General features: G+C 33.1%; 1 protein-coding gene across 1 annotated transcript in view; it reads right to left on the bottom strand.

The window, feature by feature from the left end:
* Window positions 1–26329, bottom strand: part of LOC150099756 (zwei Ig domain protein zig-8-like) — a 156343-nt gene that overhangs the window by 12257 nt on the left and 117757 nt on the right. The window contains exons 4-5 of the mRNA XM_090403885.1: window positions 8997–9293; window positions 7209–7400 (exon numbers count right to left, since the gene is read on the bottom strand). Coding sequence (XP_090260011.1) covers window positions 7279–7400; window positions 8997–9293 — 419 coding nt within the window. The 3' untranslated portion in view covers window positions 7209–7278. The remainder of the gene's footprint in view (window positions 1–7208; window positions 7401–8996; window positions 9294–26329) is intronic.

The following is a 26329-nucleotide window of genomic DNA, read 5'->3' as shown; positions in this document are numbered from 1 at the left end:
TGATCCACTTTCCATATATCCCTCTGCTCCATTCTGACTTATATTGGTAGAATGCAATGAAATATGCTGAAAGTTCGACAATTCATCATAATGCTATTACAGAACTACTACTGCCACCCAACAATACGCAAACACACTGCAAGTGTAATTTATTCTGGGAATGTCTGAAACGACCAACAAAAAAACAAAAAATATAGTCGAAACTGTTCTGTACCAAACGATACGTTGTTCTCTGTAAGCGTGATAGATGACATTTTTCTGTTGGATTTTTGAAAATGTTCGCTGTTTCAGACTTGATGCGTTGCTCACCATACGGAATTGCTAAAATAGACATTTGTTTATGCAGTTAGGTGATTTTTATTATATGCATCTTAGGTGAATTTGCAAGTGATATTTGCATCCGCATGCTTTAAATTCATACAAAATTCATCTTCTTCCATCGCTCAATTTTAAAATATTATTGATTATTTATAACTTTAGAACTATAAGCCAGTTGAAATTATTTTCTGCGTTAATATCTTTGTTTGAACTTAATTCAGATTATTTGTTATTATCTTACTTCAATACGTTCAGGTATTTTTAACCAGATGATGCCAATTTTCATATTTTTCCAGTTTGTAAAACGTCTGGCATGTCCAAATTTGATTTACAAATTCCTATAAGATAAAATACCTCAAATTTAGCTTAGGTCTAATGCGATGTAATGTTTCCATAACAAAAGGTTCTGCATGGTAGATTTTGATTACCACCCATAGTTCAAGGGTACTGCTCGTCATTGCTTACAAATGTCATTGGGATTCCATTTAAGCTAAAAATATCTAAATCGCGCTTGAATTTCTTGAATGATTATAACAATGACATGGGAAATATAACTGGAAACATACACAAGTTGCTTGTCAAATATCTTTCAAGTGCTGCCAGAGCCAACATTAATATTAGTTTGTTACTCGTTCGGAAATATTAGTTCACTATTAGATCTATTTATTGATCGTATAGAAGCATTGCATATACATCGTTTGTTTCTATAGCGCTAAATCTACTTTTAGATCGAAGTAATTAGGAAGAAATAAAAGCATGACCTCTAACTCGAATGTCATAAGGGATATCTTCTTTATTAGAGAATGCGATTGTTCCTATTAGTGAAAGAATTTTTCAGGCAGTGGAAATGGCTGGAATATCCTCGGCATAATCATCTTCTTTAGCATTTTCTAGGCATACTGTAATTAAGAAGTGTTCTTGCAAAGCCTACGTAGTAAATGTCTTGCATGGCTTCTATGTAATAAAAGTCTGGTTTGTTTAAGACGGATATGACTTATTACTCTGTGCTATGGGGACCAAATATTTCTTTCATTTCTTCAGCTATGTAGTAGAATATTCAATGTTTCTTCTGTCAGTACTGCACACGTACATAGTCAAGAACTAAATAGGCGAACCCGTTTGTAGGATTTATTAGTTCAGGATCACGAGATGGTTGCACGTATCTACTATGCTCTCTCCCCGATGATTTGAGCAATCATCGATAGCCATGAGTTCAACAATCAGAGGTTTAAAATGGTGACCTTAGGTTTCCAAACGTTAACTAAGGGTAAAGAAGCATCGCGTATACACTTTAGAGTTTAAAAAAAAGTTTAGAAAATATATTTGTAATTTATAGTGATATTCAGCGCACGTTACGTGCATGAACAGACGAACAGAAAAAGATGACTGCCTATTTTGCAGGACTTAATAAATGAAATGTAGATGGCTCTTTATGTATGTGGAGTCAGTAAATGTTTACATTACTGTGGCTATTCTTAATACAACAAAAACTAGCTCGGTTGTGACTTAAATTAATGTTAGTAATTTCCAAGTTTCAAATGCTTTTAGATTTTCAATAAGGCGACTGCGCAGTTTTTCTGGGTATTTTGTCACTTTATACATCTTCTTAATAGTAGAATACTTTTAATTTTTGTGCTACTTTTATATCCGATATATTGGTTACTTCTAATTGCTTTTAATTCCCCTACGCTTGACATACCGAAGCTTCTCATTAAGCCCAAAGTGATTGTCAAAGTCGCCCACTTTTCCAGGTAAACACATTAGTCTTCAGTAAACTGGATATCGCTTATTTTTTGACCTGTCACTGCACTCCAAAGTCGCTAATCGTAACGTTCTCCATCTTTACGGTTTCCCTGGGCAAAAACACAACTTCATCTGTATCTGACATTAACTTACGATGACAGGTGACTCTTAGAAACGCCAAACCATACTTGGAAAAGTAAGAAAAATAAAATCAAAACAAAACAACAACAAAAAAAAATCGCCACACATTTACGATGTTGAGCGGTCTTTTGAGATATGTTGCGCTTTTGTTGAGTTCGTAGCGTTTCGTTTGAATTTTTAATTAGCCGAATAAAGCAACAAGAGAAATCCATTATGCCGTCTATCGCTTTTTCTTTCGATGTGCCTCCGAATTTTCCGTGTGTTTATGCGGATGAAGAGACCGACTTTTATTACACTGATTTCTGGATGGTTTATCAGCAATGAAAGGTAATTTTCGGAATTAGTTTGCCAAACAAACCGTTCTTTCTCGAGATTGCTGCTACAAACATTTCGCAACTAGAACATGCGATCTCGATAAATTAAGTAGATGGGAATTCATAAAATAAAAAAGTTCACGATTCTGCGTTTTAGTTCTTAAAATAGCGAACATTTCATTATTTTTCTTGCAGTAATTTAGATAAAGTTGCTTAATTTGTTTTCTATAAAGTAAGTTTCAATATAAACATTCCATTTAAATAAGGAATTGCATTGTTTTTCATGTTTATTCTCTAATTTTAAACAATTTCATATTTCTTAACCCTCATCGCTGCAACTTACACAACTCAGGCCACATCACAGGCCCTAGTGTTGTTTTGCTGCTTCATCTACACACATGTACGTATACTATGAACTTTTGCCTATATAATCCAGAGACCTCTGGTGGCAGAACTGTGAAGCTTCACATCAAAGTAAGAGAATATATAATCAATGAGTATGGATTGACTCACATCGCTAACTGATTTGTTTCCTAAAAAGGGAAAAAAAAAAAACGTTTTTGTTTATTGCACTATCCAGAACTATACTCAGGTGCACTTGTCCTTAATTTAGTTTATTTAAAACTTTCAAGTGTAATATTTCTTGAGAAATTCATTATATTTCGCATTTTATTTCTCAAATTCCAAACAATATATTTAACTCAAATGTTTATTATATTGAAATTATTTAGAACTTTGTCTAATTTCGTAATGTAAATTGGAAGTATTTATTTGCTACAAATTCTTCGGGTGGAAACTATTAATATGTTTTAGCATACTTTATGTCAAAGATAACATATTTCGCTATACAGTAAGCAACACAGCTTAGCCTATTGAAAGGAAAAAAATCATGAACCGTACCACAGCACTATAAAACTCTTTGGAGGTAATTCATAACCCCTTAAAATGTGAAGTCTATTATACTACCTGAGCAATTGAACGTGCAATGTGAAAATATTAAATTAAATAGTTATCCGTCTAGTTGAAAGAAAGCCCATGTAAATAGTCATAGTCCTTGGTGCAACATATCTTAAGTGCAAAGAATCAACTGCGTATTGTTTCTTCTATGTAGCTTTGCTTTTCACTTGATCAACTGTGGCATTTGAGTCCTCCATCAATTTGGATGTTTTTTCCGCCATTTTTTATTCCAGAGTCGTGTTAATCTTTCTCATTTCTCGTTACTAATTTTCTTATCATATATTATAGATTGCTTTCAATATCAGATATGGGTCACCCACCTTCGAAAATCACCTTAAATACATCATAATAAGATGCTTCAAAGTGAAAAATGCACCTTAGATAAAACAAGACAAACGATTCTCGTGCTAATCTTGCATTTCGTCCTCAATTATGGTTTACAATACTAGCATTCTGTAGAGAGGGGACTGAGCATTTTTTCCCCATTTTTTTCTTCCTTTAAGAATGAGTCTAATTTTAAAAGAAGTTCAAAATAAAAGAAGCGCTGATAATGATGATTAGTTGCAATCGGCCCCATCGCTTTACTAATTATAGGTAGCAAATGAAAAGAAGGCCATTTTAAGAACCTGTCTTAACTCCACATTTATTAAAGAGAAAATCTTTGGCCACTTTCCAAAAACTCAAGTAATGTTCTGATAAATAAAAAAAAAAAAATCGGAGCTTAGATATTTTTTTTTACCGAAAACATAAAGCCGAGATTATAGCAACACCAAAGTATTGGTCATTATCGAAAAATGACATTCCAGACAATGCGATCGAATTACTGAGATAATTCTTTTAAAAAAAAAAAGGGGGGGAGGGAACCTATGTAATATCTGAACAATTGCATTGCATTTATTTTTTTATCAATTGTTATTGCCATTTAAACATTAAAAGTACCAGTTTTGTCTACACATTGTTGTATTTCTTTCGCTGGTGAATGTTCAAAACGGAATAAATGATTCTCCATATTATTAATAACCCTTTTCAGTTACCAATCAGCACCTTTATTTTTCATCTCTTTCATGGGCTAATTTTAGAGTAAGTCTATTTTTCACTTGCTCTATCTTTAAATAAAAGTATAAAATAAATAGAAAACATTTTATTTTATTTAATATTTTCTAAACCATGTGTGTTTTAACTGATATAATAAACTATAAAAGAAATAAATAAAAATATCGAATACACCGTTTATTTTTAATCTAAAGATAAGTACAATCATTTGCCACTTGCGCAGTAATTCTGCAACTCCGTGTGGTGGCCGGGATAAGAATAACCACACTGTAGCCCATGCATGTCGTACGAGGCGACATAAATGGGTATCCAGGGAGGGTAATTAATGGTAATGCTGTAGCCAATGAAGTTCTAACTGAGGCTCGGCTATTGCTGTTACACTCCATGATCGGAGCTTATAGCCCTATATTATCCATACATTTTCTTTACAGATAACGGGGAAGATGAAAAGCATTTTTGCTTCACCCATCTACCAAAAAAAAAAAAAGTAATGCTGCATAGTTTTAGAACAAATTGAATGATAATACTGTATTTTACAGAATTTAGTTCAGCATGCTGAGAATGCGGGTTTGAGCCATGCATTCAACTATACTACAAAGAGCACATGTACCTTGAACTTTGTGTCCAGTGAGATCTCAGAACATTCTATATTATATTTCAAAGATAATAAGACCACAACGGAGTCCTTAAATTACCATGGAGTTTAACATTTCCATGTTCACCACCAGAACTATCTAAACGATAACACCAAACTAATTGCACTTTGCTGAATTATAAGCGATCTCTAATTTCCATAGAATTATCTGGGAATTTGTAGCGAAATGCATTGAGCGATTGCACAATATCAAAATGAAATTAAATAGATTTATTCTTCTTTTACTGAGGTTTAACCGTTTAGAGAAACATCCTTTAAGGATGTATTCGTTCTATCTATCTTTTTTGATGAGCTCATCGAAGATTAAAAAAAAGTGAGGGGGGGGAATTCAGTCAGGAATATAATTAGTATCATTCCAAATAATAAAATATTATTTAATGAAAATAAAAAAAAGAACGCCAGAGAGGTTTCAACTATTTATGGAATCATCTATCCAAGACATTCCTTATACGTTTCATCTATTAAATTTAGGAAAGTTTGTCAAGCAGTTGCAATTCTTATAAAAATGATTTTCTGTGAATAGGGAGACGTAATAAGCCTCGAGGAAATTGCGCGTTTTATCCAATCGATGTACTCTTCTGAAGAATCAATTTTCTCCATTGTTTGGGTTAACATTGGGATTTTCCTATGCTGATCAATTTTATCGATCCCCAAAGGAGACACTTGGCTTGTTCAACGCTCTGAAGAAAGTATCCTAAACTATGTGTGCAGTGTGAGATTTCTGGTCGCTTTAACAACGGTTGATCGTGTATGTTGCATTAGGCTGGAAGCTTGTGCTTCTCCATATCGCTGTACTCAGAGAATTCTTGATGTTACAGGCACAATAGTGGTCTTATGGGGTTAATAAAAGGCTAGCAACGTGAGAGAAAATTCTGTCTTAGTTGAAACCGGACAGATTCGTTCCTATTTATAAACAATACCGCTTTATATTGACAATCAACAATGTCGCAGTTTGCCTTAAAATTAGCTCTCAAAAGGCAGTCTTTGTCTGCCATTTCCAAGCATAGCTTTTCGCGTGTTATTTATATAGTTTAAATGGAAGCTTTATCAAACAGATGCAAGTTAAATTACTTTATAGTTCTACTCCCTATTGCTCTGAATCAGAATGTACACAATTTCCAACTGAGTCTTGTTAAATTTGCATTCGATTATCCTTTCTCTAGCTTCCCTATTCCTTAGAATGTTTTTATTGTATTTTGACACTCAATACAAATATATTTTACAGGAAACTCTATATGAGATTCTTTATAAAACACGCAACAGTGTATCCTGTCCGTATCTTATTTATCATAAAAAATGAATTAATTTCGATGTTTTAGGGTAATGCAAATAACTTTGTTATATTAGTCTAGAATACATTGGTAGATCCGACGCAATATACAGGAGCGGAGTATTCCAGCGAGTTACTTAAATATTAATTGATTGGCTACAGACTACTCGATAACACTTGTCACCATTTACTGCAAACATATTACCTCAGTTGTGTCTATTAAATTCCTTGAATTTAAATTAATTGATATTCTGTTGCTCTATATGAGATTTCAACATTTCAGGACAGTCATTTGTTACCAACAATATTCAATAGCAAGCCTGTTCACGGTGTCGTTGATATAGTTTTGATAGTTAACTTCAATCTTGCGGTTTCGAAACTTTTTTTTTTTTTTGCAAATATATTTCTTCCCAAGCTATGTGTTCTTTTTCATTTATCGCCTTTTGCATTGAATTTGTTCAAATTAAGTTTTATAAGTTAATATTTTGTAAGAAAACTGCTTTTATAACATGTTGTTATGACACAAGATTATAAGTAAGAATAGCTAATAAGTCACATACTAGAATTTCAAAGAAGACTTCGACATATTTCCCAATTTTTTTTTATCATTTGTCCAATTACCATTCATCTCATAACTGCTCTTGTCATAACAACAGCCTAGTGTTTATTTTCTTTCACGTATTTCGTATTTTTTTACTATTTTTTCGGATAATTCGTTCTTATTTTACAAATATCAACTAAAGCAAGAAGTACCTACCAAGCATATTCGTTTCTGGACGGACTAATTGTGCCACATACTTGGCGGGATGTCGTTTCCACTAGGTTTGTCAGGAGCGAGGTATTGACACCAGGAAGGCTATGACAGCTAATTTTTGATTGAGACTCTTTAAAGTGGAAGCAGCTGATGATGGCGTGTTTAAGTCCTTCTGCATGGCCGCCCTTTTTTCTCCTAAATAAAAAAAAATGATACGCGATTAGTTTTTAATGGCTGGAGGAGTCCCATTGTTAAAATATAAGAACATACACAACACAAGACTAATTATTTGATTTACATTGCATAATATTTTGTTTTGCAATAAAGTTTGCAACACATACCGGCCACTGAATTACAAATTTGTTTAATACGGTGTTTCCGTATAGCCATGCGACTGCCAATACCGATCCTCTTCAATTCCACGCACATAGTTCGGTGACATATGGATCGGAAACAGCCTTCGTTAAATGATTCGGGATTGCTGCACACAAGAAGTTCTGTATGTCAGTACAAGCCTTTTCAGATGACGACGGCTCCTGACAGACTGTCTTAAGACCAGAGTTACGCCTTTTAGAAACTCAAGTGGGTTATTTTTCCACTGATTAAACACTCGGGATATCTGAACTTTTGATAAACCAGTTAGCTCTGCTGTTTTCAAAATCGTGGCCGGTATGTGTATATTAAATATACTTAACTATCCTTTTTTGTTATTCTGTTTGAAAAGTACTCATTTCCTTTATAAAACACATTTCTCTAACAAAACACTAGAAATACCAAACCAAATGGTTCTGGTAAAGAAAATAGATTTATCTTTAGTTTTATAGTATGTAAAAATGATTTTAAAAAAATATTAAGCAATAATATTATACTGTAACGCTAATTTAATAAAACAACACAAAGAAAGGAATGTAATATATATATATATTGTTCTAGAAAAGTCCGTGGATATGCTAGAATTAACATTCTAGCATTTGCTAGAATTAACTTTCGATATTTCAAAATCTGTTAACCGATATGTAAATATATCTACTTTATAATTTTTACATGCATATTTTTAAAGTGCAAAAGAAAACTTTATTAATAATAAAATGGTCCATGAGATGCCCTTACTTGCCAGAGTAAAGCATTTGGGAAGCATCCAATCGATAAACAACGTACAGTATCCGGAATGAACTAATATATGGGCCTTCAGAGTGTACCATTGATTGTTTGTGGTCATAGAGAAGCTCTGTGATAAATGGCCAAACAATGCTTTGATACACTGGGGAGTTGAGTAGCATTGAATGCGATAGTTTGTAGGTGTTAAGGTCTTACTTCGTGTTATGTTATTTTGAAAAAACTCCCACTAGAATTAGTTTCGCATAGTATTTGTTGAATATAATAAAGTACATTTTTCACACGATTGACTTTTTTTAAAAAAAATATCCTGAATGATTGATGATTCGCTGGCTATAAAACCATAAAATAGACATAATTTCAAATTTTGTTTTATCCTTTTATTTAATATAATATTCAGATGTTTTATCGCACTGCACTTGGTTAAATGGACGACAATACTACGTTTACTTTATCTTGAAAAAAAAATTTTGGTTCTGCTACATTTCTTGGCATTAACACGTAAATATTTATTTCTGTGTTCACAGTATTGACCTTTTTCCTCCGCAAACAAATGATTCTCAGCAAAACTCAAAACGGTAACTTGGAATAACAACAAGAATACCAAGAAATTTAACTCAATGACAAACAGTAAGCAATAATTTATTAGTTCTTATTTACTAGAATGATTCGTACCATTAAGGATGTGTACGCTGATGCTAGTAGCATCTGCATTGGAAGGGCAACATGTATAATTTCCTGAGTCAGAAATTTGAGCATTTTTGATAAATAATCTACTGATAGCCGTGTCTTTCCCAGCTTTGTGAACACTAATTTCGCCGCTCGAAGAATCGTAGTTGATCATTCTGTCGCTATGATACCAGAAGACGAAAACGGGTGGTTCTGGGCTTTGGCTAATCACGCACGTCAAGTTGATGGAGCTTCCTGTGTTCACATATAACTCCGGGGCTTCTCTGATAGAAGCCTTAGGAACTAGAAAAATGAAAGCAAATATATTAGCATTTATTTTTATTTGGTTCAATATTTTCTTTGTTTTCTTACAAAGTAAAGATAGATAACTTTAAAAAAATAACCAGATTTCTTAAAATAGATCGATAAATGAATACAACATCATATCAACCTAATAAATAATAATAAAATACCTTCGTATTGTTTAGAAGATTTTGAGTTGATGTAATTTCGTCTTTTTGTGGATTATACCACAATCCAACCGGTAGGTGGCGCTGGCGACAAGACAGTAGCAACTGATCGTGTTCCTTTATATCCAAAAGGGCCAGATGGTCCATCATCAGATGTTTTTATTTGTCAACGGATAATATTTTAAGTTCAAAGTGCATCCGTAGTTAAATATATTTCATTTGGCCAGCGGAAGCTAACTATAGAGTGTGTTTCTTTATGAAAACATACAGCATACAAATGCGATTCACCTGCTTTATTTTGAGGTAGAAGTACAATAATTATGGTTGCAATAAAAATTGCTGCGTTACCCCTAACAGGAACATGCAGGTAGAAAATAAAATAAGAAATATAGATATCCAAAGAACAGCCCTGTAATTATCTGTGAATTTATGTGATCGTTATCTTAATAATACCATCATTTATATCCTTGTTTTGCTCGGACCACCAGCAAGCTGCGTGTATTTGATAGGACTCTTTTAAGGAAACAAAACACCTTCTCTGCAATTGTTAAGTCATGTTTCCTCCTCAATAACTGTTTAGTCTCCACCGGAGTACTTTATATAACGAACTCAGTCATGCATAGAAGGACAGTAGGGGGGGGGGGGAGACTTGGCTAATCAGTTAGTAGAAATAATCATAATAAACTAAACACTCCAGCCAGTTACTGGGCACCAAATCAAGAAAACTGAGCACAAAAAGAGACCCAAAAGTATACATAGGCACAACATAATCTGGTTTTAATGTAAGCTGTATAACATATAGGTTAATCCTATAACACTGTTAATTGGATTATACTTGTCGTGAGAATTTTTGATCATAACCTCGATGTAATTGCCCAATGGATCTATAGGGATCTGACTGAGATGCATCTACAAGATTCTTTTTTGTTGATTATGCAACTGACTGAGTGACTTAGCAACCGCTACTTGGTTATCAAGAATAACGTTGCCTTTTTTCGATACTATAAGAAAATTTCAAAAAGGTTTATTTTTCTCATTTGAATCTTTAATGTGATTATTTGAAACTAGTCCCATTCCTATTAGATACTCTCGAGAGATCCTTACGTTATAATGCAAAATAAATCGGATTTACATTTTCGTAATTTGAGTATTGTTTGAACTGTGCTTAGAATTTATTCTTTCATGAACAAGGCTAAAGTCATTTATAATCTTTACTGTTAAGGCAATAAATTAGTAAATGCAAATACTCGTGGGTGATCCAAAAAGCTTTTTATAAAAACCATTTCGAAGTGGTTCCTTTAGTCTTGTACGCACTGGAATCAGATAACTTCCTAAATCTTCTTTCGGTCTTCAATCTCTTTCTTTTTTTTTTGATGAATCTTCGACTTTGCAAGAGGAAGCAATCTTAAGGAGGTATTATGAATGATATGTTTCTTGTAAAATAAATTCTTGATACTACCAGAAGAGATATTTCTTCTGACCTTTCGACAAGAATCCTTGGAATGACTTTCGTTCGCATACGCATCCCAAAATCCCCTGTAAAAGATCATACATTATGATATCACTCTGCTCCAATCATAAATGACCTTTAATATCTTCTCATCCCTTTCACTTTAACACCTTAATTTACTTTTAACGTAAGCATGTTGGCTCCTCTAAAACTGACATGTTAAATTCCCGGTTAGTTTCAACATGTCAGTTTTAGGGCAGCAAGAGTGCAATCTACTGTACACCAACATATTCAAAAACAAATGCGAAGCCTAAGGCTAGTTTTTCAATCTACCTTATGGGAAGAAAATCGTATCATCTTCCTATGAGACCCAATTCAGTTGATAAGCCCTTAGAAAGGTCATCACCTACACATAATTCGAACCCAGGTCTTGACAACCAAAGAACGTCGTTGCTATCAGCTGAGCTACAATGGCTCAAGAAGGAAATTAAAAAAAAAAAAATTAGAATTCCTTAAGTGATTCTTCCCCATCTGTTCTTGATGCACCCATTGACAATCGCATTATTGTTACTATGATGCCTTTATTTATCTTATATCTACGACATTTTCCCCTCTTGATATTAGTCAGGAGAAAACTTCCTCGAGCCTCATTATTATGATTAGTCACGCTCTGCGCGTATCCTTGCTATTTCCACCGAGCTACACAAAGCACACTGATCAGCATAAAAGTCTTTAATACCCCCCTGTTAAGCTTCTACTTTTGTTTCCGCTTGTGATCACCACTGGGACTGCCTCCATTTTCACTCTGCGTAGAATTGGAGGCATTTTGAACCCCCGGAGAACTCATCTGGCGCTTATATTTTCAATTTTCGAAATGAATGTAACCGAAGAGAACTTCTAATAAGCCCCGGATGTATTTGAATTCACAACAAAAACAGTTGGGCCACCTTTTCGTTATTTCGCAGTAATGTTTGAATACGAAATTTTACCTCCTACCAAAGGTTTCTATCGTATAAGCAATGCTGGTGGCTTTATTTTATTTCATCTAATTCCAATGTACGGTTCAATGATTGTACGTGACTGAAATAATCATTTAAAACGGCAAAAATAATCGGAACTACCACATTCGTAATAATTATCTTTAAAACCTAACGTGCAATTTAATTATTCAGCTATAAAAAGTACACGATATGGAAAGAGGTGACAGCTGTTATCACTACAAGAATTTATACATTTGTTTTTCTTTTTCTTTTTTTTTTGTAATCGTTCCGTACATTTCAGTTAAGATATGTGTTGTCATGCACCTGAACAAAATAAGCAATTACATGAGTAATTTGTTAGTACCTGCTACAATTTGCATTGGCTTCTCTCTCCCTGGTAATTAACTTTACTGTTAGTGCGATTAATACTTAATTCTGCAATTATGAAAACATTTGCAATTCCACTTTTTAGTTGGCGCATAAAATAACGTTTCTAAATTTGTTAGAATTTTCTTGAGAAGCAATAACAAAATTCAGTGTTTTTTACGAGCAATCGTATGAGGAAAAATAGAAACCAAGGAAAAAATGGCGATATCAGCATATTATTCTTGAATATAAACATATTATGTTTATAATTCTCTGTTGATTTCATGAAAAAAGGAAATGAACAATTAAAATTGATGGGGATTCATTCTTGCCATACGTGTTACATGCAGGCTTATACACATATAATATCATCTTAGGACTCAGAACAAATACACCAATTAGTATCTTTACATTTAAACATTGTTTTTTAATAATTTCAAACATTTCATTCTCTTTCATATTAGCATGTACAAAGGTGATCAGTACTAAGTGCTCTTGTAATCATTTTCGCATTATCAAAATTAAAAAAAAATGGAAGGTATATTACTATGGTAACTGACTACTCAATGGAGTGATGTTCCACAGAGGTTCCCACAGAAAAAAATTACAAAGATTATCATTAGCTCATTCATTTAGAATAAGTGTGGTTCTTTGGAACTATAAAAGGAACTATTCAGTTGATTTGTTTTGCTTAACACAGATTCATGAGGCAAATCATTGATCATCCAGTTTTTTCAACCAATCAGCATGATTTTTCGTGGTGGGATATCTTGGTATAGGTCTTGTTCTCATCACTGGGTCCTCTCATTTCCAATGAACTGATCTTGATCGCTAATCTTTATCTATTGTTGGATTGTTTCGGACCAAGTATTGTCCAACATGGTGACAATGTCGTCCAATGGATTTGAACTTTTCTAGAAAGACAACGTCTCGTGTCAAAAGGCTTTCATTGTGCAAGCATTCCGTGTACTTCTATGGTCGTCTAATTCTCCTGATTTGAATTATCTCGAACATTTGCGGGATCATGGGGAATGTAGCATCTATCACTCGACGCCTTGCTTAGTCGCTGACCTTTGGAACGACATTCTGTCTAGACTTTAGACAGTCCAAAATATCTCAGGGTACTTTCCTTGGTCTCGTACAGTCAACACAAAGACTAGTACAAGATTATCTCTGCCAACGGAGATTCAGCGTAAAATTTGGGGGGGAGGGAAGCAATGGTGTACTACCCTGTAAAAATCTCACCAGGAATACTTTGTGGGCAAATGCTTACAAAGTTAGCTACGGTCGGAAACGACTGAAAGGGATAACCAGTATATAACGTCACATGTTTCGTCAATGGGTGGAGAGAGAGAGAGAGAGAGAGAGAGAGAGAGACTTCAGTTTAAATTTAGAAAGGAATATTCATGGGTGTCTCTGCAATTATCAACTTTTAAAAATTTTAAGAATCTAAGAGCAGAATTTTCTGCTCTTAGAATCTTCGGTGTTTACTTCTATTAAAATATACAAACTAGCCAGAAAACACACCCAGTTAACAAACATAAGATACGTGCTACCCTTAGGCTGCTAAAGAAGGTAATAAAATTCACTCCATTTAATCAGGAACTACGTTTCAAAGACAACAACTTCTAATATTTAAGACACTTCAATATCGCATTCTGTATTAGATGCGATTAGTATTAGCATTACACTAATACAGAAGTATAATCCGTACAGGTGTAACTGGAAATAGTCTCGTAGAGAGGAAAAGTAATTCTACACAGAACTAATTATAATCCTTATTCTAATTTGTATTAATACGCTCATTAACAATTCAAAATAAAGGATGAAAATACATTCAAAGATTCGTTTATAACAAAGCGATAGTTATTCGTTCGGGAAATCTTTAAACCACCTAATCAGAGACTTATGTCGTGATTAACTTACAGTAATATTAATGAAGGTACACGATGTATATTAAGTTGTCATAATTAATGGTCTCACCGATTATTTTAATGACTCTCATTGCATCTAACCTTATAATGCGGAAATATTATTAAATTTTTTTTTTCTTAAGTGTTTTGGAGTCTGTTTTCGCATGAAAAGATCTAAAGGAAAAACGGCACGGTGATGTATTTCTTTTCAGAATGCAAAAATGCTTTTTATGAACTAGACACAATGAAATGATGCTATTTTTAAACTCCTATAAAAATCTCGGTAACAATGTCTATCTTACTTTGCATGCCACAGCAGCTAATTCCAGTAACAAATATGATAGAAAGGGGGGGGGAGCATCGCCATAACTTTACTCCACACTAAAAGGACCATAAAAATGTGGAAGTTTGCATCAAAATAATTAAATTAAGAGGAAGAAACCGTGTCTCAGTTGTCCGAACTTCCTCTAATGTATATATTGCCGTCTAATAAAATATAAAAAAAAACCTTTAGAAAACGAACTATACCTTTTATACAAGTATAAGCAAAAATTACGATATATTAACTTCCTAAATGGATAATAAAGTCTGGAATGGTTGCTTGATTATATAAGTAACAGAGAAAATTACCTCCGTAATGTGAAGGCACAGCTGAATTACTGTCGACGTGAATGTTAAATGGAGAAGGCCTGTAAATTTAGATTCTTGCAAGTTACGACAATCTCTAATGTGACCTCACTGTTTTTTACGCTTTAATTAAACAGCAGGAGTTACGAATTTGATAGTTAGTATATTGTTATCGTAACCTTGACTATTTATGATCGTATACTGCGTGATTTTTATTTAGCAGTCTGTCCACTGATCGTTGCATTTCTAGTATACTTAGACGTGATGCTACTGGAGTAAAAAGGTGGTGATAAGAATGCATGGAGAACTACGAAGGTGTTGGTACTTTAAAACTTTCTGGATGGGCTCCACTAATTGGCAGAACACACTGACGTGCTACAGACCATTTCCGAAGCTGTTTGGGATTATCACTGCTATAATTAATCCCTTTACAGAAGTAAACGAACATGAAAGGAAATCGAAGTCATCTGTAATCTCACAGGATGAAGTTCTAAAAGCATTACGTTTTTAAAGCATTAACAATTCCCCAAAATGTATCTAATTAAAGTGTTGTTTACATCCTACCTTATAAGCGAAAACTAACTCTATAAATTAATTATTGAATACAGGGAAGTCCGGTATTTCAGTTCGGTTTCCATCTTTTACACTTCTAATAAAATGCTCACTTTCGAAGTAATTCTAACAGTAAAATTTAATTGTCTGAAGTTTAATTTAAAAGTCGAACCTGCTGACTTCACTATTTTGGTCATCGATTAACAGTCGTTGCTAGTAATATCCGTTTTTTAACGCAAACTGCAGCAGTAAATCGTTAATGTTGCCAACTCTGGCAATCCTATGCCAAAAGTACGCTCCAAGTGGTACGATAAGAATCCTAGTTTCAATATTGGACTATTACTTTAAAAAAAAAACGAATTAATTGTTTAGTTTATTGAAAGAACCAATTAGCATAGCTAATTGTTATTACAGTTTAATCATTTGTTCCTAAATTTACGGACAACATTCAAATGAGCTATCACCATGCACAGTAAAAGTTCTGTGCTTCAAACGTAATTACATATCTTGAATTATTTCCTAATTTTAATTTTGTTTATTTGATAGATTGTAATTTTTCTTAAAACATCAAACTAACCTTGCAATCATGCATTTTTTTTATACTTAAGGAAAAAAAAAACAAATGAATTTACCTTTAATTTTCCAAATACAGAAAATATTCTCTACAGACAATGATGTTTACATAATAATGCGTGATCTGTCTCGATCTTTTGTTTCTATAAAGAAAGAATGTCAAAAATATCTTCTAATGACTCTCCAGTGTTTACTAGACGCATCTTCTATTCTTCAAAAAAAATCAGCAATAAATGTCACCATTTCTCCATTCATCTTCCGTCCACATACTTTAGCCTCGACTAATTTATTACTTTTTTGTTTAAAATATTACTTAGTAAAAAGGCTTAATTGCAGTCTGCTTCTTTGTTTACCTAATTAATCTCATTCAGAATTTCTTCCAGCGAATATTTAATCATAAAACAAGTTAATTAACAAACTAATTCGGACAAAGCATTTAAGTCCATAACCGGTTTTGTTTATAAATATAATGATAGTACAGAATGGAGATGATTGGCCAATATTCTTGTCATTCGCGGCTTCGGTAATTGACATTCATAAATAGTAATAATATAAAAATCAATTTTTATTTTTGGACGTAAGAAAAAAACTAATTTAAGAATTTTATTCATAAGGAAAATCTAAGCAGGAATATTTAAGTTTTCTTTTATTTCCTTAAAACACCATAAAAACTTTCACATCTTGATTTATAAAATAGACAACCAACTGCAAGTGGGAAGGTGACGAAAAAAAACTGATGAAGGATCAATCGACCGTGAGATGCGGTGATTGATTCATTCAATCCAATACCCTTGGAGGGTAATGGATGGCAATGCTGTAGCCAATGAAGTTCTAACTGAGGCTTGGCTATTGCTGTTACCCTCCTGCCATGATCAGAGCTTTAATAGCTCAATACCACCTTATTCCTACACTGTCCTCTACAGATAACGGGGAAGATGAAAAGCATTCTTGCTTCGCCCCTTTAAGCCAGTCCTTATAAGGACTATAAGTGGGAAGGTGGATACAAGATTGAAAAATTCGAATAGGATTTTCAATCCAATACCCTTGGAGGGTAATGGATAGCAATGCTGTAACCAATGAAGTTCTAACTGAGGCTCGGCTATTGCTGTTACCCTCCTGCCATGATCAGAGCTTTAATTAATAGCCCAATAACACCTTATCCCTACACTGTCCTCTACAGATAACGGGGAATATGAAAAGCATTCTTGCTTCGCCCCTTTAAGCCAGTCATTATAGGGAAGGTGAAAGAGCTAATCGACGTGAGATACGGCGATTAATACCCTCGGAGGGTAATGGATGGTAATGCGGTAACTTGTATAATGAAGTTCTAACTGAGGCTCGGCTATTGTTGTTACACTCCTGCCATGATCAGAGCTTTAATAGCTCAATAACACTTTAACCCCCCCCTACACTGTCCTCTACAGATAACGGGGAAGATGAAAAGAATTCTTGCTTCGCCCCTTTAAGACAGTTCTTATAATGATTTTATAGGGAATGATTAACTATAGTATTGTATTTTCCTTATATATATTTAAAATTTTTTAAATCTACCAGAATAATTCATGGAAATAATTATAATTCACCAACAATCCAAAGTCTTTTATGTTTCGTATAACTTTTGGTCTCCTTTGATTAAGTTGTAGAACTGCCAATTACTTCGTTGTATAAACAGCACACGAATTATCTGAATAATAACATTTTCTCTTTGGCGAAAGGTCTGATTTGTTATTCACCACAGGTTTCATTGCATGAAGTGAACCACGATTGACAAAACAGTCTACTGTGGATATTTTGTTCATTAATATTTATCACGTAGTTGATGGCTTAACTGGAGTTATTTGCATATTTTTAATTTTGCAATGGAAGAAATAAATAAATATTCTAGGTGCCTCCATAATCCCTTTAGTTATGTTACTGATAAATATTTTTTATTCTCTTTCACAAATGAATACGTTTTTATATGCATACTGAGACTTTAATTACTTCACATACTATTGAATACGGTAAGTGTATTTTTTTATATGTTAGAATCTAATTTTTTGTTGCATCAAGTTTTTTAGTTAGGGATTTTTTTCTCTGATTCTTAGTAACCTAGGAGTAGCGTTTTATTTCATTTTTTATTCTTTTTCTTTTCTTATGCCAGTGAGAACAGGAAGAATATTTAAGGAATGCCTTTAGAATTCATTGGATCTCAGAAATGAAGTCTAAAAAATCAATGTTCAGTTCAATTTTTTTTTCCTCTGTTCTTTGCGATCTTGTATTTTAAGTTTTTCTGTGTTGCAGTCTTTTAGATTTATATGTAATTTGGTGGATTCCAATTTTACTGCTAGACGGTTTCTGATCAGAGAATTCGTTTTTTTATCAATACATATTTGGTATCAGGCTAATTATTAAATGGTGATGTTAATTTACTTAATTTGTAATCGGCTTTGAACCAAGAACAGGTATACATATCGAAGATTTGGATAATATTAGCTTTGAACTACCCGGATTAACATTCATAAGGAGTTCCTTAGTAAAACAAGGGAAATACTTCTGAAGAGACAACCATCTTGCGAATTAGAAGCAGCAAGTGGCTAAAAGTTTTATCAACATTGTCCACCCTTAACCCTAATATACCGTGCTTACAATGGAAGGCGGAAATATCATGACGTCTGAATTTTAAATATTATACAGAAAGTAGAACAACCCAGCTAATCTTCTTTGGCATTTATTATATATAATTACTGATCTGATAATTAAACGTTTTATATTTAATCATAACCTGAGAAAAGGTGCAAGGTACAATGATTCTATATTGCTCAGAAATAGCACATGCGAGTCAAGGCGACTGCGACGAATGTGGCTCAAGCACTGTAGTTGCTGTATCCAAGGCTTCATTTCTGTTCCATTGTAAGATAGTTTGAGTCCACTGATTAGATGTCTACAAACATGTAATTCAGCTAACTAATAATTTCGTTTCTGTATTCCCTTCATGAATGATATACCTGTAAAGTTCGTTTAGCCACCGATGGGATTCGAAGCCACTTAGTACCAATAGAAGGGCAAATACAGGCGATTTACACTCGATTATGTAAGCTCCTCAGCATCCTGGTATAAATGTGAATATTTTATTTATATGTTAGAATTAACATAGAATCCTAAATTTATTTATAAAATATATAAAACTTTCTTAAAAATTATTGAATTATAACTTTTTATTGAGATTTTTAAATATACACTTTTTTCTTATTAATATAGTTTCTATAGTATCTAGTCTAGAGTTTCGCTGGAATATTTATTTTTTGTGTGATTTATTTTTACTGAATAATTTCGTAAGAATAATAATTGGGCGTCATGTGAGTACAAGCAATGAAAGTTAGAAGAATATCTAGAGTCCAAATATAGCCTCACTTGGAAGAATACAGTTATCTACAAATGCAGTTATCGGACCAGTGCTAACATATGCAATATAAATTCGATGAAAAGTTGATGGCTTAACAATAAACAAAGTTAGGAACTAGAAAATCATGAACTACAGCCAACATAACAGAGAGGCAAAGTAAAGAACTGAATAATAAAATGTAAAGGATAAACAAAGATGATAGCACAACAAGCAGCTGTCAATAATGAAAGAACAAATGTTTAAATTTTCAATACGTGGTTTGGCAGGATGGGTTAATGTTTTCCCATAATATTTTTATGTGACTTCCACCCATAAAAGTTGTAAACGTATAGAACATTAGGGCCGTGATTAATGCAATCCCAACCATCCACGCCTACGGACGAAACCGAACTCGCAACCTGTTGGTTGCAGAGCGACTATGCTAACTATTCATCCAATCAGGTTGCATGTAATAGGGATACCTGATTCTTGTTCCTATTATAACACACACACACTCTTGGCTGTAATTTTGACCAGGTTTTAGCATAAAAACAGTTCTTCCAAATGTATCTCAAAATATGTATATATATAAATGCAACTATCTGACAGTAAAATCTGATGGAATCGTATGTCTTTTTCTTTATAATAAGATCTATTGTCAGTACTAGATTTTATTAAGAAGTCATTTTCAAATAATTATATAGAGAGGTCGCTGTTTAACGACGAAACCTCCTCTGCATGAGACCGGCTAACTCAGTTCATTCCAAAAACATTACTAAGTTTTTATTCTTCCTACAAGGGATATTGAACCCAAGCCTTTCCGGCCAAGAAAGCATCGTCGAGACAAACTGAGCAACGAAGGCTAGAAGATATCAACTCGATATCATCAGAACGTATTCAACTTGTCAAATAAAAACGTTTCCATGAAATACAACAAGATTTCACTGAACTGTTTCCTATTTCACTTTTTATCCCACGCAATTGATATCACGCTATTGCATATTATTTAAAATCTCTGCAATGTCTAATAGCTTAAGTCTGTGAACTTATGAAAATAATTCTTATTTAATTATAGATAAATATAAAACTTTAGTTAATTTATAAAAAAAATATATATAATCAACATGCGGTGATGAAACTTAAAGATTTTATAATCTCTTGTCGCAGTATACATGTATAAAATATTATCTGGGCCTATTTCTGTAATTAATGCAATCAATTAAACCGTATATAACTAATTTGTAGAATTAAGTAAAGGTGTTTGTGGACACCGTTTAAATAATCGAAATAATTACTAGTAAAGCTTGATTTATGAATCAGTTGAAGGAATGTAAATAAGTTTTGTATTTTTTTTTTTTTTTTTTTTTTTTGGAAAACACCACAGCGTCTTTGCAAGTACTGCCTGAAAATGACTAAATTCCCAATTTAATACCCAGAGTAGGAATTCCATTAGGAGGAATTTGTTCATTTTTATGTTTCGTTGCACTTCAATGGTCATCATCTGTCCTAAACCATGAGCAGAGATTTAACTCCATGACAACTTAAGTCGTCCAAGGATTTCCGATAGGTGGTATGTGAACTAGAAGGAAATATTTATATCCTAGAAGCATTATACAAAAAGAAAATTTGATAGTCTGAGAATACATATAGTTAGAAAAATAAAGAATCGTTATCTGTCGTGAAAAAATCTTCTGTAAGTAGTTTTGTGTATAGAACACCGTGTTTGTGGTTTTGATAGCCATACTTTGGATGGTCGGTGATTTTATTTTATTTTATATATATATATATATATATATATATATATATATATATATGACATACAAGTATATCATATAAATTATCAATTATTACTCTTTATTCATACTAGTATATATATTACTCTGTTCATACTAGTATATATATTACTCTGTTCATACTAGTATACCTTGTCAATTATTACTCTATTCATACAAGTATATCATATAAATTGTCAATTATTACTCTTTTATCCTTTTAGAAGGTTACTCTTTTAGAAGATTAATACGACCTCTTATTAATACATTTTTCCAATGTATGCTATAAAATTATATGATCTTAGTAATTGCACTAAACAAGTGTGTAATTTGTTTTTTAAATAAAAATTAATATTCTTTTAAAATGCAAAATAAAGAATTAATTTTAAATAAAACTTTAAGGTTACTATATTTTTTAATAGAAGAATTTTATTTAGTTTTAAAATAAATATTCACATATGCCATTTTATATATATTTAGATATTCAGCCAACTACGTTCTTTTCCTGTCTACTTCTTCATATAAAGCAGTAGGTTCTGATTAGTAAATTTATAAATCCGCGTCAGATTCGTCGAAAGCGTTTTAATTATAGACTGGTGCACGTTTGACAAAGTATATAATATGGGGGAGGGGGTTTAATACGTAGAAACGTTTTAATGTATTATTTAATAAATATTCATTTTACAATTTAAAAAAATAGTACTATAAATAATTTCATATTTTTCGATCGATGCCAGAATTTAAAATTAAAGTTTTGCTAAATTGTTTACATCATTTCTGCATAAAGTGATAAATTAGGAATGACGTACTTCACGAAGCATTCATGCGGTTATTTTATCAGTTACATAGTTTTCAGAAAAATGTTTAATACTTAATTTCAAGAGTAACTAATATTGAATAATTTAGTTCTTCTTAAGCTAGCTTTAAAAATTAAATTTTTGTTTTAAATTTTTTCATACTATTTAAATATACATATAATCCATTTTCAAAAGATTAGTTGTCTTGTGGATGACAATGCTGTAGCCAATGAAGATCTAACTGTGGCTTGGCTATTGCTGTTACCCTCCTGCCATGATCAGAGCTTTAATAGCTCAATAACACCTTATCCCTACACTGTCCTCTACAGATAACGGGGAAGATGAAAAGCCTTCTTGCTTCGCCCCTTTAAGCCAGCCCTTATAAGGACTATAAAGGGATAGCAATTGTTGAGATACAATTGCCATCCACAAAATGAACAGTGCAGTGAGAGATGCACTTAAAGTCCACAGAAACAAACTATGGGGAGACAAATCAGCCTCCATATCACCCAGTGATCAAACCATCTGGAAGCTGCTGAGAAACAACAAAAACAAAAACAAATTTCTTTCCCCTCTCAAATCTGATCTGAACATTGTTTACACAGATGCAGAAAAAGCCGAAACTATAGCTAAAAATTTAGATAAATTTCAATCATATTTACAAAGTCCGCTGCCATGTCAGACACGTATTAAAACTGTCTGATACCTGTACCAGCCAACTCACATCTACTTCTCCAGCTGAAATTTATGGCATTATAAAGAATTTAAAGAATAAAAAAGCTCCTGGGCTTGATGGCATATCCAACAAAGTTATTAAACTGCTACCCCGAAAGGCCATTGTATATCTTACAACAATAATAAATGCTATGTTCAGGTTCAAGTACTTTCCCTCTGCATGGAAGTTGGCAGACGTGGTTCCTGTTTATAAGCCTGGCAAGGATCTTCAGCAGCCTCCAAGTTATCGTACTATAAGTCTGATTTTCTGCTATTTTGCCCAAATTCTAATTTGGGCAAAATAGCAGAAAAAGTTATCCTTTCCAGAATTCAACTTTCAGTAAAAAATTTAAACATTCTTCCTACAGAACAGTTTAGTTTTCTCCAGTTTCATAGTACCACTCAACAAATTCACAGACTAATCGAGTTCATTACCACAAGTTACAATTGGTACCAATACACCAGAGCCCTTTTTATTGACTTAGAAAAGGCGTTCGACAAATTATTGCACTTTTGGACTAGTTATACAAGTTGATTTTAGCCGGCATTCCATTAGATCTAGTCCAAATTATAAAATCATTTCTTAGTGGCAAATGAATGCAAGTCAAACTAAATGATATATTATCTATCCAGCGACGAATCTTGGCAGAAGTGCCTCAAGGGTCCCTACTGGCACCAATACTTTTCTCGATTTACATACCGCAATCCAATGTCATCTATCATTGCCCTATACGCAGACGACACAGCTATACTAGCCAGATCTATTAAGCCGCACCTTGTCACCAAGAAACTGCAAGAAAACCTGCAGAGATTAGAGCACTGGTTCTCGGAATGGAGATTGCAAGTAAACCCTCAGAAGAGTATCGCCATTCTCTTCATTAAAAATTCAATATCTCCCAAAGATGACATCTTCCTATTTAATACCAAGATTCCCTGGAAAGCAGAAGTCAAATATCTGGGTGCACTGCTGGACAGAAAACTAACCTTCAGTCCACATACAAAAGCCTCATGTACAAAGGCATCAAAAATTATTGCACAGCTCTACCCTGTTATCAACAGGAGCAGCAAGGTGGATACCAAAATAAAACTGCTTCTTTATCACTTGATGATTCGATCCATTATTACTTATGCATCCCCAGCCTGGAGCCACACTTCAAGTACAAATATCCTCAAACTGCAGAGAGTACAAAACAAATGTCTCCGCATGATCTTAAACGCACCATGGTATATCAGAAATGTCCAACTCCACCGGGATACAAATATATCCCCTACATCTACTCTTTCCTGCAGTCTTCAGCAGTAAAATTCTTCTCAGCATCCTCTTCACATCCAAATGAACTTGTACAACAAGCAGCAAATTATGACGAAATAGATTTCTGCAAATATAGCAGACCTAAGGCCATCCCAATTCCTAACGAGGATCTATAACTCGCACCCACCTGGGCAGAGCATTTAGCTCATAAACTTTTCCCTACACAGCAACCTTATCAGATAGCAGGGATTATAAAAGCATTTTGCTTCGCCCTTACAGACAGCAACGGCTTGCGTCTTGCGATGGCAATTTTGGTACTACTACAAAGAAAAATTAGAAAAGGGATAAACAACCAAATATTAGTTTTTATTAAAATCGATGCGTCTTAGCTACTCTAACTCGATTATTAATATGGAATCTCAATTTGATAAACTGGGCATCAGGTGGAAGCTACAAAATTAGAGGGTACTCCTGTCTTTAAAACTGAAAATATTAATTATAATTTTCGTAAATCCTTCCATTTTTAAACATTCGGAGACTGCATGCGGATAATACTTAATATTGCAACTTTAGCTTTAGTTGCCTTTGCATTAAATAACTATAGTCATCTCACTGTGTCTTGCTTTTTGTAGATGATTCTTCGAACAGATTTATTAATAAAATAGAAGATATACCTGGAAGACCAGGCAAACAAAATTTTTCTTTCTACATTGTTTAATTTCCTTACGGAAATTAAACAATGTAGAAAGAGGTATAGCACAAATCAACATCATACACGAGAAACAATGGATAGAACATTATAAGAATTTATGGTATGACTTAAATTTATTAACAAAAAATATAATGAAGAAATCTGTACTGATACAGAACCATTTGGATTAGAGAAACTAAAAAAAAAGCCAAATATATCAAATAACAGAAAATCAACCAGATTAGATGGCATAAATACAGAACTTTAGAAATATGTCGGAGAATATTGACATCACAGTTTCTTAAAATTAATATATAGACTGTTAAAATATGAGGTTCCATCAGATTGATTAATAGGTAAGACTATATCTATATTTAAGAAAGGAGAAAAATGATTGTGGAAATTACAGAGGAATAAGTTTATTAAATACGGGTTACAAAATTTAATAAGAAAAATTCTGAATAAGACTAAGAAATATTGCAAACAATCTACTCTCAGAAGAACAAAATGGTTTCAGACATGGAAGATCATGTGTACGCAATATTTGTGCAAAAACAAATTATTGAAAAAAATTGACAGTTTAATTTGGAGACTCATTTAGCATTATGGAGAAAAATTATAGAGTATAATGAAAACACAAGGATATCCATTACATTTGATACAAGCTATACAAGTTTGTAAATATACAAAAATATAGTTTATTAATAAATTAACAGAAGAGATTGAAATTAATAGGGTGGTACACAGGGATGTGGTTTATCTCCAACTCTATTCAATATATATCAGATTATTAAAATATGGAAAACAAGGTATCCACTTAACCCGAACTGTTATCAACGCAATGGTGAATGCAGATGATCAAATTATATTACAAGACAACGAACATTACCTTCAAAAATCAGTTTATGAAGTAAACCGATTTTTAAAGAAATTTCAGGAAATCGGTGGAACAATTAAAAGGACACTGAATAAAAAAAAAACAAGACGAGAAACTCCCACTCTGTTAAATTATGTGGTTCGGAAACATTGACGGTTAAAAAGATAAATGAAAGTAAAATACAAGCTGCAGAGATAAGATTCTTAAGAGCAATTAAAAGATGCACAAAATCAAATCATATAAAAAGAAAGGCAGAAGAGAACTATACATTTACAACGTAAACGAAAAGATCAAGGTATAGAGAGAGAGAGAGAGAGAGAGAGAGAGAGAGAGAGAAACAGAAAGAGCATCTGTTTAGGATGGAAAGATGTCGGCTATCAACAGAGGTGGATAAATATTGATCAAAGGGAAGGGATAGAGAGAAACGGGAAGGCCATCTGCAAGATGGAAAGACCAGTGAAGCCAGAACATGTCCCGAATTGTGTTGTCCCTTATTGTACTTGTAGGGACAGCCTAATGTCCCGTATTTTAATGAAAATATGATATTATAAATATTATCTTAAGCAATTATAATTTTCAATATTCTTTTCGAATAATCCAACTTAAATTGATTTGTCAGCCATAAAAACTGAGGATTCGAGGAAATTAATTGTGTTTACAGTTTATGATAGTGGCATGGCGGCGACGGTCCCTTTGATTGGTCGCTTTTTATTTAGTTTAAGCATTTTATTTATAATTCTGTAGATATATTGCATCTGCTTATTTGCAAACAGTTCTTATTTGGACATTGTGCGGTGCGGTATCGGTAGAGTGCGTGGATGTTATTTCAATAATTATTAAAAATAATAATATTTCGCCTTTTTCGAAGGTACGATATTTGGTTAATACATAAAATATATAATTAAAGATAAATTAATTCTTTATTAATTATACAAAGGTAA

This window comes from Typopeltis vanoorti, chromosome 14, assembly GCF_054136105.1.
Source record: "Typopeltis vanoorti isolate ZY-2024b chromosome 14, IOZ_Tvanoo_1.0, whole genome shotgun sequence".
Lineage (NCBI taxonomy): Eukaryota > Metazoa > Arthropoda > Arachnida > Uropygi > Thelyphonidae > Typopeltis > Typopeltis vanoorti.
The sequence above is the reverse complement of the archived record's forward strand: the minus strand, read 5'-3'. Positions and strand labels throughout refer to the sequence as shown.